Source organism: Pyrus communis, chromosome 5 (assembly GCF_963583255.1).
Source record: "Pyrus communis chromosome 5, drPyrComm1.1, whole genome shotgun sequence".
In the NCBI taxonomy this organism is placed as follows: domain Eukaryota; kingdom Viridiplantae; phylum Streptophyta; class Magnoliopsida; order Rosales; family Rosaceae; genus Pyrus; species Pyrus communis.
This window is the reverse complement of record NC_084807.1, coordinates 19,659,225-19,673,907: the sequence shown is the minus strand read 5'-3', so window position 1 is coordinate 19,673,907 and position 14,683 is coordinate 19,659,225. Positions and strand designations below refer to the sequence as shown.

At 35.1% G+C, this 14,683-nt stretch overlaps 2 protein-coding genes across 2 annotated transcripts; one reads left to right on the top strand and one right to left on the bottom strand.

The window, feature by feature from the left end:
* The first annotated feature begins 618 nt into the window (after positions 1-618).
* On the top strand, positions 619-1,527 carry LOC137734364 (uncharacterized). The gene has a single exon (XM_068473642.1). It carries the CDS (start codon positions 619-621, stop codon positions 1,525-1,527), a length of 909 nt encoding a protein of 302 aa, XP_068329743.1.
* A 6,904-nt stretch (positions 1,528-8,431) lies between these two features.
* Positions 8,432-12,380, bottom strand: LOC137735501 (rho GTPase-activating protein 3-like). Its single transcript, XM_068474932.1, has 5 exons — positions 11,473-12,380; positions 10,139-10,259; positions 9,918-10,037; positions 9,382-9,612; positions 8,432-9,129 (listed from the first exon to the last, which is right to left on the bottom strand). Exons 1-5 carry the CDS (start codon positions 11,955-11,957, stop codon positions 8,632-8,634), a joined length of 1,455 nt encoding a protein of 484 aa, XP_068331033.1. The 5' UTR covers positions 11,958-12,380; the 3' UTR covers positions 8,432-8,631.
* Positions 12,381-14,683: the final 2,303 nt, after the last annotated feature.

Sequence of the window (14,683 nt, the reverse complement as noted above, 5' to 3'; positions counted from 1 at the left end):
ACTAGAGGAAGTCTAGGTAAACATGTCCTTAATGTATATCAAGTAAGCATCAAATTAATGTGGTAAAAATGGTTAGTTTTTTAAATCTCCCATGGTAATCATGCATTATAATTCAAACCTTTTTCTCTCACCCGGTACATATCTATGTCAAAACCGAAAAGATTGAGTTTGCACAATAAAAATAATTGGTAATATAGAGATTTGCCTAACATATAAACTCATGCAAGGTTCCTCTTCTCATCAATGTGGGATTCATGTCAACACGCATTCTCTAGCGAATTTTCCAGTCAAACACATGGGCAAGACAAATGAGGTGATGTGATCATGTGAAGCACATATGGCTGTTGAGCTTCATACGTTAAACAACCTGCTTTGATACTATGAAGAAGTTCAAGTCCCATCATAAAATTAATTGAAAAATAGCTCAATTTACTTATAAGCCCATGCAAGGAGATTCATGTCTTAGGACGTTTTCCAGTCGTTTTCATAACACCTGGTCTAAGTTCGAATCAGTCCCCCTCAATCCCTCTCTCCCTCTCTCTCTCTCTCTCTCCCTCTCTCTCTCTCTCTCCCTCTCTCTCCTAAAACATAATGCATCTACTAAAATCACCCACCGCCATGAGAGGAGACCATCCCCACCACCAAAAAATATTAAAGCTAGCCAAACCCATCGCCTACCTCCTCCTCCTCCTCATCTCCTTTACCCTAGGCTACCACTCCTCTTCTTCTCCCACCACCTCCTCCTCACCCCCCTCTTTCCCTCCTTCCGCCCCCATACTCCACCAACTAGCAAGCCTCCCAACTAACCTCGACCACTTCCTACTCACCACTCACTGCTCTCCCCCACTCCCTCCTCACCTCATCCGCCAAACTCTCCTTGACCACCTCTTCAACTCCACCTCCCCCTTCACCAACTTCCCCCCTCCCCACGCCGCTCCTCTCCTCCGCCGTAGCCGCATCAAAGGCTGGGGCTCCAAAGGCGCCGTTTTCCAAAACCTCATCCAAAAACTCAAACCCCAAACCATCATCGAAGTTGGCACCTTCCTCGGCGCCTCAGCCATCCACATGGCGGAGTTAACCCACCAACTCGGCCTCAACACCACCCAAATCCTTTGCCTCGACGACTTCCGTGGCTGGCCTGGCTTCCGCGGTCGATTTAGCGACATCAGCCTCCTAAATGGCGACGTTCTTCTGCTTTACCAATTCCTGCAGAACGTCGTGTCAGTAAACGCCACGGAGTCGGTTTTGCCCGTCCCGTTTTCGACCGGGGCGGGGCTTGACTGGCTTTGCCAGATGGGCGTGTTTGGAGACTTAATCGAAGTGGATGCAGGTCATGATTTTATTTCGGCATGGTCCGATATTAACCGGGCCTACCGGATTTTACGTCCTGGCGGAATAATATTCGGGCATGATTATTTTACGGCGGCAGATAACAGAGGTGTAAGAAGGGCGGTAACTTTATTTGCTCGAGTTTATGGACTTAAGATTAAGTTTGATGGGCAGCATTGGGTCATTGACTCGAGTTAAATAAACTTAATTTGATTGGTTAGGTCTCTATATATTAAACTATACAATGTAAATTTCGAAATCTTATAGATGATCAAAGCTTATAGGCTTATAGAGGTTTTTTTTTTTTTTTTTTTTTAAACATTATAGAGTTAAATATATATTTTACTATGCTATGATTAAATTTGAGTTGATATTTTTATATTCTTAATTATTTAGTCATTTGATGTTTAACTATGTGATTAACGTTGACATGACACTTAATGATCTTTTATTAATGGCTTGATGCTTGGTATTGTAAGAAAAAAAATATGAAAGTGGCATTTGATGCTTGATTAATACTATTAGATTTGAAATAAATAGCAACTAATTACTTGAAAAAGAACAATGCGTGACATTTTGTTCGGTTTCGTATGGTTGTAGTTGCATTCATAAGTGATACCTATTAGGTGCGTAATGAAAATGATATGATTGAATGATAAAAAGGGTAACGCTAATTTAAACTATATTTTGTAAACCATATGACGTGATTATTGATGATTGAATTATTATTTAAATGTTGACCAACGTGCTTATTACCTCAATTATTTTGATTTTGTGCATTTATCATCCAAAATCTCACTACAAAAAAATATGTTATATACCGTGCAAAAAAAAACACTTTGTAATATCATTTAAGCGTGTAGCCTCAAACCAGTTAAAGCTCGAGTCATGAATAATATAGCTCACTTATGAAGCGTACGATAAATCACGAATAATTGTAAAAAAAAAAAAAAAAAAGATGTGAAATTTGTTAAGGAGATCTTATGTATTATCGATTGCACACTGTATATACTATTATTTAGGGTGGTGCTATCTACATACCTATTTGTACCTTTTACAAACTTCTCTCAATTTTCGGTCGTTGGATAAAATGAATTAAAGATCAATGAACAAAAACTAAAAAGGGTGTATGAGAGGTAAAAAGGTGTGGATGAATAGCACTACCCATTACTTATAAGTTAACGCTAAGTGAACCAAAATATTAAATTAAATTTACAAACTAAATGATGTATCATTAATAGGAAATAAACACGTTAATCAACACTTAAGAAATAATCCAATCACTAATAACCACATCATCTGGATTACAGCATACCATTTAAACTTCAACTTTTGTGCAAATATGCCACCAATTTTTTGTTAATGAGTTAAGTTAATTTTCTGTTTTATAAAGGCATTTTGAAATGCTGCACAAACCTTGAAAAGTATTTCATAATTAGCTAATGCAAGTAACAAATGAACTATAGTTTAACTTGAAAGCAACTCCTATACACCCCAAACTTCATCGCTGGAATTTGTTTTGAGCTTTCCGCCTCGTACAATTATAAAATGGAGAAATTTTACACGAAGTGTTATTGACATTCCAAAAATCTCATTCTACACTCCTCACAAATGTATTTTTCTTCCTTAATATAGAAAATTTGGAGTGTAGAATGAGATTTTTGGAGTTCCAATAACAATTCCCTTTACATATATATATATATATATAAAGAATGAGAAATTAGGTTCTTATCCCTCTTTTTTTAACTCTATTTATTGAAACCTTATTCATTTTCAAATTTTAATCAAGGTCCCTTGGTTTTAATAAACATCATTAATTATTTCAATAATAAAATATTTTACATATCCAGATAATTAAATTTTATTTCTAAATTATTCAATTAGTGTTAGAACGTTACATTTGATATATTTATATTTATGGCTAAATTTTGTATCATATATTTTTATTTTTAGTTTGTACCCATTTTAATTTGCAACCCTTTTTTTAAATTGTGTCAATTTTCTATTCAATTTAGTTTGTACCCATATATTAATTTCTTTTTGTGTCCACATTTTTCAAACTTTTATTTGTATTCATATTTTTTTGACCTTTTATTTATACCCATAATTTATTAATAATGTACCCATTTGTCTTAAAAAAAGGTACCACTTTGTTATATGTAAAATGTACCCTTTTTTTTTTAAGTACAATCTCTTTTGTGTAAAATGTACCCGTTATTTTTTTTATATGAAATGTACCCATTATATAAAATGTATCACCTTTTTTTTTGTATAAAATGTACCAACTTTTTGTATGTAAAATGCATCGTATAAAATTACCAATTTTTTGTATGTAAAATGTCATTAATATAAGTAATGACAAATCATGGGTTTTATTTAAGTATAATTTCTTTTAATATTTTCAACAAATTATGGATTTTATTTAAAATCTCATTAATATAAATAACTACAAATATCAAATTTTAATTTAAAAATTATAATAACCTACATAGAAATGCATTATTGCATTAATTTCAAGGACTTCAATCAAAAATCGAAAACCAATAAGGTTTCAATCAAAGAACGTTGATAAATAGGGACCGCATCCAAAGTCATCCAAAAAAATATGGATAAAATTGATATTTACATTTGACATGTTAGAGCATATTCAACAGCCTCTACAAATTAATTAACATTGTTGCTTGCTAAATTTTAAGAGCTACACAAGATTTTATTTGATCCAACAGATTTAGTAAACTCGCGCATCAAATCTGAGATCTTTAGATTACTCTCTAAGGTCATGACCTTCAAGCCCCTTCGGGGCAAACTTTTTCCAATTTTTTTCAAGAGATAGGATCCTTCAATCTTGTTCTTTCATTATACATCATACGGTCAGAAATTATTTTAAATTATATTATTTAAAATAAACATAAATAGTATCTGACGAAAACTAACCACACGATGTATAATAAACGGACAAAACTGAAGGATATTTAGAATCTTCACAAAAAAGATCCGACGAGTATCGTATCTCTTTTTTCAATTATTAAAAGTTGTGTCCTTGTCAACTTTTTCCGTATAGATCAATCTAGTTTCATAATAATATGCCCAATCATATTATGCCATGTTTTTCTTGTTCAAAAACTACGGTTAATCCAATCATATCATGACATGTTTTTTTTTTCTGGGAACAGAGCTCAAAATTAGTTTCAGTTAATGGGGACAGATTTTTACAGTTAACTCATGGTCTGTAAAATTCAAAACCGCGTACGAATTGATTTTTCCGGTTTAGTCCAATTTTATAAACCCAATGGACAAAAGAAAACCAACCCAAACGATTTGGTTTGGTTATTTTTCGAGTTTACAGTTGGCATGCCATGCCCTAACAAATACCATAAACGTAGTTTGCGTCTACATATTTCTCCTCCAAAGCTATATCTTGCTCTTGTTGATATACAAATACAACACCAGATCATAACCAAACCTTTGTCAGCCTATACATGCAATGTGTAAGAGAAGTAACAACTAGGCAAGAGATATATTAGTGAAGAAAAAAAACCAAAGAACACCAAGTTTTATGCTATTTCGCGTTTAGTGAGCCTAGATGCATTCAGTTTGGAGGCGAAGAAGGAGATCCACCACAATGAAAAGAGCACTTACAAAAAATAGTGTTTATCTCACAACTCGTTTCTCCAGTACAAATCAGTTGTGCAGCCCCCAAAATAACCAAAGAACAGTTTACTTTTCGGTACGTTTAGATGGGTAGAAGGGCAATTGATTCTCTTCCACTCAAACTTCATGTAACTCCGCCCCTAACCCAAGTTTTTAGACTGAACTCATCCCTCAAATTACCACTAACAACATGAAAACCTAGACAAGAAGAAAATTCTTTCAAAAGTGCCCTTCAATCTTATGTGCATGGGGTTCTTTTACTAGATCCCCTCAGTATAAGGTCTAGAAAACTCAAAACCTTAAAGCCTGCTTTGTTTGCAGCTCGTGAGATGCAAATAAAAATATGGAAAGAGGAAACAAAATTGGGTTTTTGGAGTAAAGGTCTACATATATCTTGGCGAGACTTCAACAGAATTAGGTTAGAGAGGATTGACTTGGATATGACTATTTACTATATTAAAGGTATTTTAAAGGAAGAAATATATGACAAACTCCTTATTTTATTGCTCATGAAGTACTTTTCACTTTTAATCCTACCATTTTTGTAAGGATTAGTAGGGACATTTTTCTTCATGAGTAACTTTCAACTTGGAAAAATAAGGAAATTGCCGTCCATTTCTTCTTTTAAAATCTCTTCAATAGTGAATAGTTTTGGCTAAGTCAATCATGTATCAAACGAGGCCTAATAGCTATTGGAGAAAAATACTGCTTATCATAGCCACGATTTTTAAGCATAATCGTGGTGTATACGTTTGAATATAAAATTTTGCTTGTGGTTCTGAGGAAAATTTTATATGTTATTACCTTAAAAATTCCATGAAGGTGAAGTTTAGGTAGCAGTAATCTTAACAATTATATTGTAATTAGAGTGATTGTGTCTAAGAAAGACAAAGCTATTGATTGTCTAAATAATTGTAATAAACTAATTTAGAATATCTTATGTCAAAGATTTGGGGATGAATCAAGATCCAAACCTTAATTGAGCATGCAACGTCACTTCCCATAATCAAATTCTTATCCCCAAAAATACTATATATCCTCGTTATTGTTCACTTAAAAGAAAAGCAATGTCACGTTAGTTAGAATAAATATGCTCTTTTTATGCACCCAAGTTTGAACTCTCTTTGCAATTTAGATTAGCTTAAAATAGAATATCGTTTATATATATGATGATTTATGCACATCATTTTTCTTCTCCTACACACCCCTTCCTCTTTTAGCCATTGCTGAACAAATCAAATGTCAAAATTAAGATGGCAGGAGAAAGCGAATATCATTTATATATAACATGGTACATGTATCTTTAATACCACTAGGAAACTGTGAGAACCAAATATAATTATGATGATAATGTTGTCCTATTTTGGAACCACTGCATTATCTGCCATATTGGCTTCTTGAAAGATACGCTTGACTTTGGCATGTAGATATTTGAAATCTTTATACGACAGATATAATTCTCCAAAAAATTTGCGCTTTGCCGTTAATTATGTTGATGAAAACCTGTGAATCTCCTTCCACCTGAATATGTTCGAGACCCAACCTTGATGCCCAAAAGAAGACCATGTTTAAGGCCTGCAGCCTCGGCTTGCAAAACTGAAGCATATCCTAAAGCCTTGTTCTGAGTTTTCTTTTTCCTTTTAAGGCTTTGTTGTTTTGAGCTCGTTCAAAGGAAATATAACATAAGAAAATGAATTGGGCTTTGACCATGAAAGCAACCAATTGGCATTTGTTGCAGGAGACCCTTGAAGGAATGGAGTTTTAATGAAAAGGGCATAGGCCAACAAATATTTAATCAAAAATCATCTCAAAATGTTATTTAACCAAAATGACTCAAAGTTTAATAAAAAACTATCCAAAACTATTGTCCACGGGTCAAACTTACAAGCCCAACCCGTTACAAATCTATACTTACATAAATACCCCTAATTCGATATTATCCTGACTCTTCACCAACCTCAACACAGCACGAAACCGTCATAATAACTCCATGTCTTCCTATCAAATCGAATTCCCCATTTCAAAAACAACTAAATCAAAGTACAAAAAGGAAGTATTCATCAGAACAAAGTCGTCGAAACAAGTTCAAGGAAGTTTAATAGCATAAACCGACGAAAAAGTGTCGGGAAAAAAAATAACCAAAACATAAAACTATTTATGAAAAACCCAAAACATAACACTGTTTTTGGATTTTTGTTATTTTCTTTCCAAATACAGTGTTTGTTTTGTCTGTGCACAAACAAACACTGTATCTGGAAAGAAAATAACAAAAATCCAGAAATGGTAACTTAAATTCCAAAAACAGTGATTTAAATTTCAAAAACAGTCTATGTTTTAACCTTTGACTGTTTCTTTTCTTTCATGCATCAGTTGATTATATTTAAGAAACAAGGTGCTTAATTTGCTTTCCAAATACAGTGAATTTCACTATTTCTTTTCTAACTTACATTTAAGAAACAGTGTGTCTATTTCATTTAGATCCAGAAACAGTGACTTAGATTCCAGAAACATTAACTTAGATTCCAAAAACAGTGATTTAGATTCTAAAAACAGTGTTACTTAAAATCCAGAAAGAGTTTATTTTTACAGTCCAGAAACAGTGACCCGTCGTTATTATTGAATAGCATGCAGATCTCAAATTTATTTTCTGGAGAAACAAACGATGAACTCCAATGACGAAGAAAAATTGAAAAACAGTACCTCGAATACACTATGAATAATAACGACGATTACATTTCAACGAAATAATACAAAATATAAATTAAATAGCATGAGGATCTACATTTTTGTTTCAAAGAAAAAGAAGGTCTGCAAAACAACGATGAACTCCATTAACGACAAAAATCTAGAACTCAACCTTAAAAAGTTAGGGTAAAATCGACAAATCATAATTTATTATAGTTGGGCCATTTTTAGTTGGACTACTTTAATATGGGCCTTGTACTAATCATTAAACAAAACTTATAACATGGTTTTTTTATTAAAACTAAAATTTTTCAAACCATTTTCATTAGTTTTCCTCTAAAGGAAAGTGTTCTCTTTTTTTCTTTTTAAATGAGAATTAGTTGCAAGGCTTACATTACAACGAACTTCAACGATTAGAACCAGTTATTCTTTAGTTTGCACCTCTTAAGATCATCCTTGCAAAGTATTAGCCAAATCGGAAATATTTGAGACATCTGATTGAGTTCAAAGAAATTGACGAACACTTTGTTCTATAAGAAACAATGAAATTGTATTGTTATAATTAAAATGGCAAATGATTTCGGATTGAATTGAATTTTTGCAAAGATAATCTATGAATCGAGACTCACAAAATAGACGGTTTGAACCGTTGAAGTTCAATGTAGAGTGAGCCCTACAATTAATCCCCATTTTTTTTCCAAAAATGAGGACCCCTTCCTGTATTTGTTATGAAGCTCCAACATTCCTATTGTTTATCAAATCTCCAACATTGTTATTAAAATCACACAAAGTTGTGAATCAAATCATACAGAAGAGCTCACTACCCTTTTCAAACCTCTAATTAGTTCCTTCCAAACCTTTTATCTGACTAGAAGAACAAAACAAAATGCTAACACCTATACTATGAAATGTTTACACAAACCACAATCATATAAACAAAAACAGACTCCTCTGCTTCCCATTTCTCTATGCCCATGCTTCTCCGCCTTCTCCCCTAGCATTTACAATCTCAAGATTCGCAGTCTTCTTAGCCGGCTTACTCAACTGAAACACCGGGTGGCTGCATAGCTTCCGCACTCCTTTCCTCAAACTCAACCAATCTCCAGCTTCGTATCCATTTCTACATTCATTTTCTGAACACTCGAGTACACATTTAGTAGATGCGCTGCTGTGTGAAGTGGACTCGAGTTCATCTTCCTCATCAGTCATTACCGGAGAGCACCAAAGTTTCTCGTCGATGTCAGCTTTTGGACTGTCCAAAGTGGCGGTTATGAATGAGCTATCATGACCAAAAGATTCACCCATAAATGAATACATAGTTTGTCTGTTGTGGTTAGAGCATGATGAGTGCAATATAGCCTCCGCAGCTGATTCCTCTCTCTCGCGTAGGATCTTTAAGATCAGTGTCTTGAGGAAATTCATAACTTGCACGGCGTGTATTAATGCAGTCAAAGGATCTGCCATCTGCAGCAAAAAATCTTGTTTAGTCCATAGCAAAGCTTATATTTGTTCGTGACCCACCTTGAGGGCCAAGGAGATTGACGCTGGTCGATATCATTAGCAGTAGTTCTACTTCAAAGCTAAAATTATCATCAAGCTTGACCATTATTCAAAATGAACAAAGTTTTAAAGTAAACAAGGAAAACTGCATATCACAACCACAGACATTTCACATGTAGAACAATAAACAAACTTGTGAAACCAAAGGCTACAAACCTCGGTCATGTTAGGTGCAAAAACCATAGCAATGTTGCGTGCATTCATCTTATTGTGCTCTTCGTTCTGTGCAACATCTGCCATCAAATTGATAGCCCAATCAAGCAGTGAAGCTTCTGTTGGAGGAAGCGTCTTCACAAGTTCGGTGCAGTCATCTTCTGTGTTGCAGCGCAACACCTGTTCTGGTGTGAGTGAATCAAGTACCCTTGTAGGAAGCTCTCTAAACCATGCCTACAGGGTTTAAGAAGGGGAGAAAAAAGATGAAAAAGAAGTTGAGAACGAAAAGCGAGAAAAAGGAGCACAAACCAAGAACTATAGAACATAAGGTTTAGATATCATAAATGAAAGGTTTAGTTAAAAAAGGGTCATTAAATATCTAGACACTACACGATTTTGAAAGCTTGAAGAGGCAACTGAAAATCCAGAAACATCTTTAACATTACTAAACATCCTGAAGGAGACGGTGGCTGTTTATTCCAATAAGCATACAAATGCATATGTAGGAGTTTCACTTAGAAATGTCAAATATGCTTTACCTTTATCAACCCTGCTATACAATGAACATCAATTCCATGCGGCACGATGCCTTTGTTCAACTGGTCACGAAGACGCTCTTCTTGATCATTTTCGGCGGTTATTCTGAATATTCCTTCCGCCTTTAAGACGGAAAATAATGAAATACAACCTTCAGTTCTGTTACAAGGTGCTGAGAAGCATGAAAGTAAATCTTAGCTACTAATTTGAAATACCAACTTACTTTAAGGCCTCCTCCTGAATACAATCGCTTTTGCATCATAAGAAGTATCGTTGGCACACTGTTGCCGTTATTATCAAAAGAACACTGCATCGACTTGGCAGAGACCCCAAACACACTTGCACTGCATGACAAGGATCGTGTATCCCATTAGGCATTAATCAAATAGAATGGTACACAAACACATACGTTAGGACAAAATGGTTTGATGCCGAACATGTATTAAAACTGCTGATGCAGAAAGTTCCATCTCGCAGGATCCCGTATACATTGTTACCCGAATCTGCCTTCAGATATAAATTTGGTAGGACAACATGCTAATCAAAAGCAAAAGGAAAAAACTACGCAAAGAAACGATTATTCCAAAACAACACCGAAAGATCAAATGATTGTGCTACCCTATGCAATTCAATTTGCAAGATAAGGTCATTTTCAAACATTGCCACTACAAATTGAAGGGACCAAATGGTTTGCATTGACGATTGGAACCAGTTCACCCAACATTTATAAACCTAAAACTAAAACAATAAATCCTCCATGTTACTTTCCCTTATCCGCCTAAGTCCCTATCCAAAATAAGAACAAGGCAGGATAAAACAAAAGCTGCCGTACAGGCATACAGCAGGAAGCAGATGTTATTCGGTCTGTAAATGTAAAACAATTGAACTCGATTGCCTCTGTCCGAATCACATCTTTGTACTTCCCAAAATCCATATCGTCATCCTTTTTTAACCTCTAAATTCCCTCCCACATATGAATCTAAAATCACAGGCAATTCTAAGTACAGTAAAACTCTGTTCTTGCGGAGATCGATTAAGGAAGTAACGGAACTTGTGACTGACGCAAAGAAGGGGATTCACAACCTCGTTCAAACCGTTTCTGTTGGACAAGAAACCATCTTATGATAACTGTTCTTGTGTATCGAGAATAAAATGGACCAACCTATACAAGCCGGGATACCAAAAAAAATCGTAAAAACCAATTTGCAAGTTTGCAAAATAACAATATAATGCCACTAGATTTTTCCATTTTCACTACAAAAAGGACAACAATTAGGAAAAACAAACATAAACGAAATGCAAGTACGAATGAACTTTAACAAAAATTCTACTATACTTTGATGTGTGACATGTTCACGAGTTTGATGTGTGACATAGAAACTCCCAAACTTCAATAAGTCAAAGTTTTCAAATTCAGACAACTGGTACTTCAAAGAAATCCAAAGTTCCAAAATTCCACATAAAGTCACTTCACAAATTCCGAAAATCCCACAATTATATCATCAACAAATTCCAAGGGAGAAAATTGGAAAAAGAAAAAAGGAGTTGGGCTCTGACCTGGCACTTGGCGCCTTCATGGGGACCTCAGGCTCGAGCTCAGTAGGCAAACCCAGAAACCCATTAAACCTATCAAAAGTGACATGCGAGACATGCCTCACCTCAGTCGGAGAACTGATGTCGATAGACGATGCCACGTCATCCCTCTCCACGCTGCAAGTTATCAAAGACTTCCTCAGAGCCGCCACCAAAATGTCGAGTATGGCAAACTGGTGCTGCTCCTGCTGCTGTTGACCGTTATGCCCCTGAAAGTCTCGATCTTCATTCTTCCCACTGGTTCTAATCGTGGGATACAGAAATGGGGCAGACATATGGTTTTCGACAACCTCCTGCTCGTCTTCAAAACCCAACTCCTCATATTCTTCTTCTTCTTCTTCTTCTTCTTTGCTGGTGTTGTGGTGGTGGGAAAACGGACTCGGAAGAGGAATGTTGAACTCAGTGAGTCCGACGAGATCGCAAGATTTGGATCGGAAGAGCCGAGCCATGCTGCTTTTGTTGTGAACTGAACTATAATATTAAAACAAACGAAAGAAGCAACAGAGAGAGAGAGAGAGAGAGAGAAAGAGAGAGGAATAATAGAAAAGGTGAAATGGGGGTTTGGTTATTTAGAGAGAAGGTGAGGTGGGTTTGGTTTGGTGGTGACGAAGAGGTGGGGGAGAAAGAAGGTTGCTTTGAAGAGAGGGATGAGTGATTATTATTGGGTTGGCGTTGAAATTTGAGGAGGGTGTGGTGGTGGTGCTGTGGCGGTGAATGGTGGGGGTGATGGAGACCTTTTTCTCTCTTTGTTTTTGTTCGAGTTCTATTGCAACTTCTTATACCAGAGAGAGAGAGAGAGAGGAAGGCAATGTCACAAGAAATTGACCACGAGACAACCAGTTATGAGAGTGAGTGTGTGTCTTGGAAGTTACTCAAGCGACGTTAAAATGTATGTATTATTTTAAAGAATTATTCATACAAGTAATGCGGGGGCCATTGCTTCATGTCAAGAGCTATCCATTTGTCAAGAATCTCTCTCACTTTAGAATGAATAATTCTAGTGCCAATTAATGTCCCTAGTCTTTTCTATTAAATTATGTTGTTTATGTATAATCCGACCAAATAAGGCATACATAAGTAACTTAGGAAATATTATAGGTCATTAAATATACTATCTTTTTTTGTTTTGTGTGCTAATAAGTGATAAATTTTACGTACACTAACAATTAACAAACGGTTACAAAATGTGAAACATGATGTCTTTAATGTTTAATTTCAATCTTTGATCACTTTTGATTCGCCAACATATGGTATGAATTGTTGATTGTCCTCTAAATTAGACCTCTTAGACTATGTTACCCTAATTAATCACCTTGATTAGCATTTGTCATGCCCTAATCCCTTAGAAAAATTTATTTTTGTTACCCATTATTATTATTGATTTTCCATTAATTGACATGATAAATGTTACAATTTTTTTATTATGATAAGCGATATTACTAATCTAAACTAAACTAAGGAAAGGGGGAAGGTTTGAACTTGAGACGCATTGGGTTGCAAAGTAAGTCCCTTATCCACTATAAGCAAGTTTGGGATTGTTGCGCTTTTTTTAAAAACTGCTCTGATGTACTATAAAAATAATCAGCTCTAAAACCAACAGTTGGGCATTTGGTAAACTGTATTTTTAAAAGTGTTGTGAATACGAAAAGAAGTGGAAAAGCATTTGTCAAATTTTAATATAAAAGTGATATAATTGTATAATGGAAAAATTGGACATCGTAGTGGGGGCGATAGTGGTGGCAGTGGTGGTGATGGTAGCGGAGATTGTGGAGGGTATGGTGGTGGTGCCAATAGTGGGGTGTGGTGGCTAGGGGTGCATAGGGAACAATGGTGGTAAGGGCCGTAGAGATGGCAATTGTGGTGGCAATGGTGACAGTGGCAGCAATGATAGTAGTGGCCATGACAACAACGAAGGTTGTGGTAGTGGTGGTGGTGGCCACAACGGTGGTGGTGGTTATTGTAGTTATGGTGTTAGTGGTAGTCATTTTGTTCTCCAAAGGATAAAATGTATAGAAGGATAAATAATGTCATGTTTATAACTAATGAGGGTATTCAAGGAATTGAAAATATTCATTAAAGACTCAACTCGGTTTTTATAAAAGCAACCTAAAAGTTCTTATTTAAAGTTGTATGAAGGCCATTACTTTTAAAATAAGCAGGATATTTTGTTTTTACCAAACCCTTTTATTTCTTAACTTTCAAGTGAAGTAGCTTTTGATGGAACAGACAAAAAATAAAAAAAAATAAAACAATACCAAACAGGGCCTAAGACAATCCACTTGCTAAAAAGGGTTAGTTAATTGGTAACTAGTATATGGGCACACTTTATTTTTGTTTTTGAAATAGAAGAAGAGAGGAAGAGAGTGATAGAGAATGTGGGAGTGGGAATATTTTTTTTTTATTTTTTTTTATAGAGATATGTTAGGATTACATGTAGGTGAGGTTTTGGGGAAAAAAAAAACAGCAAAATTTGGTTGTGTGAAATTACATTTCTACCCCATATTTATTATTCATATTATGTTTTAATTAGAGGGTTAAACTGGTAATTTCATAGGGTTTTGGTTGACAATAAGTGTTTTATTAATTAGTAGAGATGAGGTAAAGGTATCATAAGGGAACAAATCTATTGTAACTTGTTAGACATTATGATACAACAAAAGATCACACACAATCTTGTATCATTTCACTTGTATATGAGAGGTCTTAAGTTCAACTTCTATGATGACAAGTTTGATGGTTGGGGCATTGTGTGATTTAGTGAAAGTCTCTTAAGTTCTTCAGCGCTTGGCAAATGGCTTATAGTTTAAGCAATTAGAACCATTAATTCTTGCACCCAAAGTTTTAGGTTGGATTAGCTATATATTGTATAAACATGTATATACACATAGCATATTAACATGGTTATATCTATCTATAAACATGTATATACACATAGTATATTAACATGGTTATATCTATCAAACCCACGTGCTTAGTCTTGTGGTACACTTTTTGATTTGGATGTTCCCTCGTCCACAAGGGAGGGATAGAATCTAACTCAACAAACAGCTACGTAGCTCAATCAACTTTCCAAATAATTCCAGGATGAGGTGAAGGAAGGAGAAACTACTCACTTTTAACGTTTGATGTTGGCAATTCAGTAGGTTGGAATTATTTGGTAGGACAAGGAAGCAAA

Excerpts from the sequence above, each read along its gene's own strand:
- LOC137734364 (XM_068473642.1), top strand. The coding sequence starts at position 619 with ATGAGAGGAGACCATCCCCACCACCAAAAAATATTAAAGCTAGCCAAA.
- LOC137735501 (XM_068474932.1), bottom strand. The coding sequence starts at position 11,957 with ATGGCTCGGCTCTTCCGATCCAAATCTTGCGATCTCGTCGGACTCACT. Across the intron at positions 10,260-11,472 it reads ATGAAGGCGCCAAGTGCCAG|TGCAAGTGTGTTTGGGGTCT; the intron begins GTCAGAGCCCAA and ends CTTGTCATGCAG. Across the intron at positions 9,130-9,381 it reads TTGCACCTAACATGACCGAG|ATGGCAGATCCTTTGACTGC; the intron begins GTTTGTAGCCTT and ends TTTTTGCTGCAG.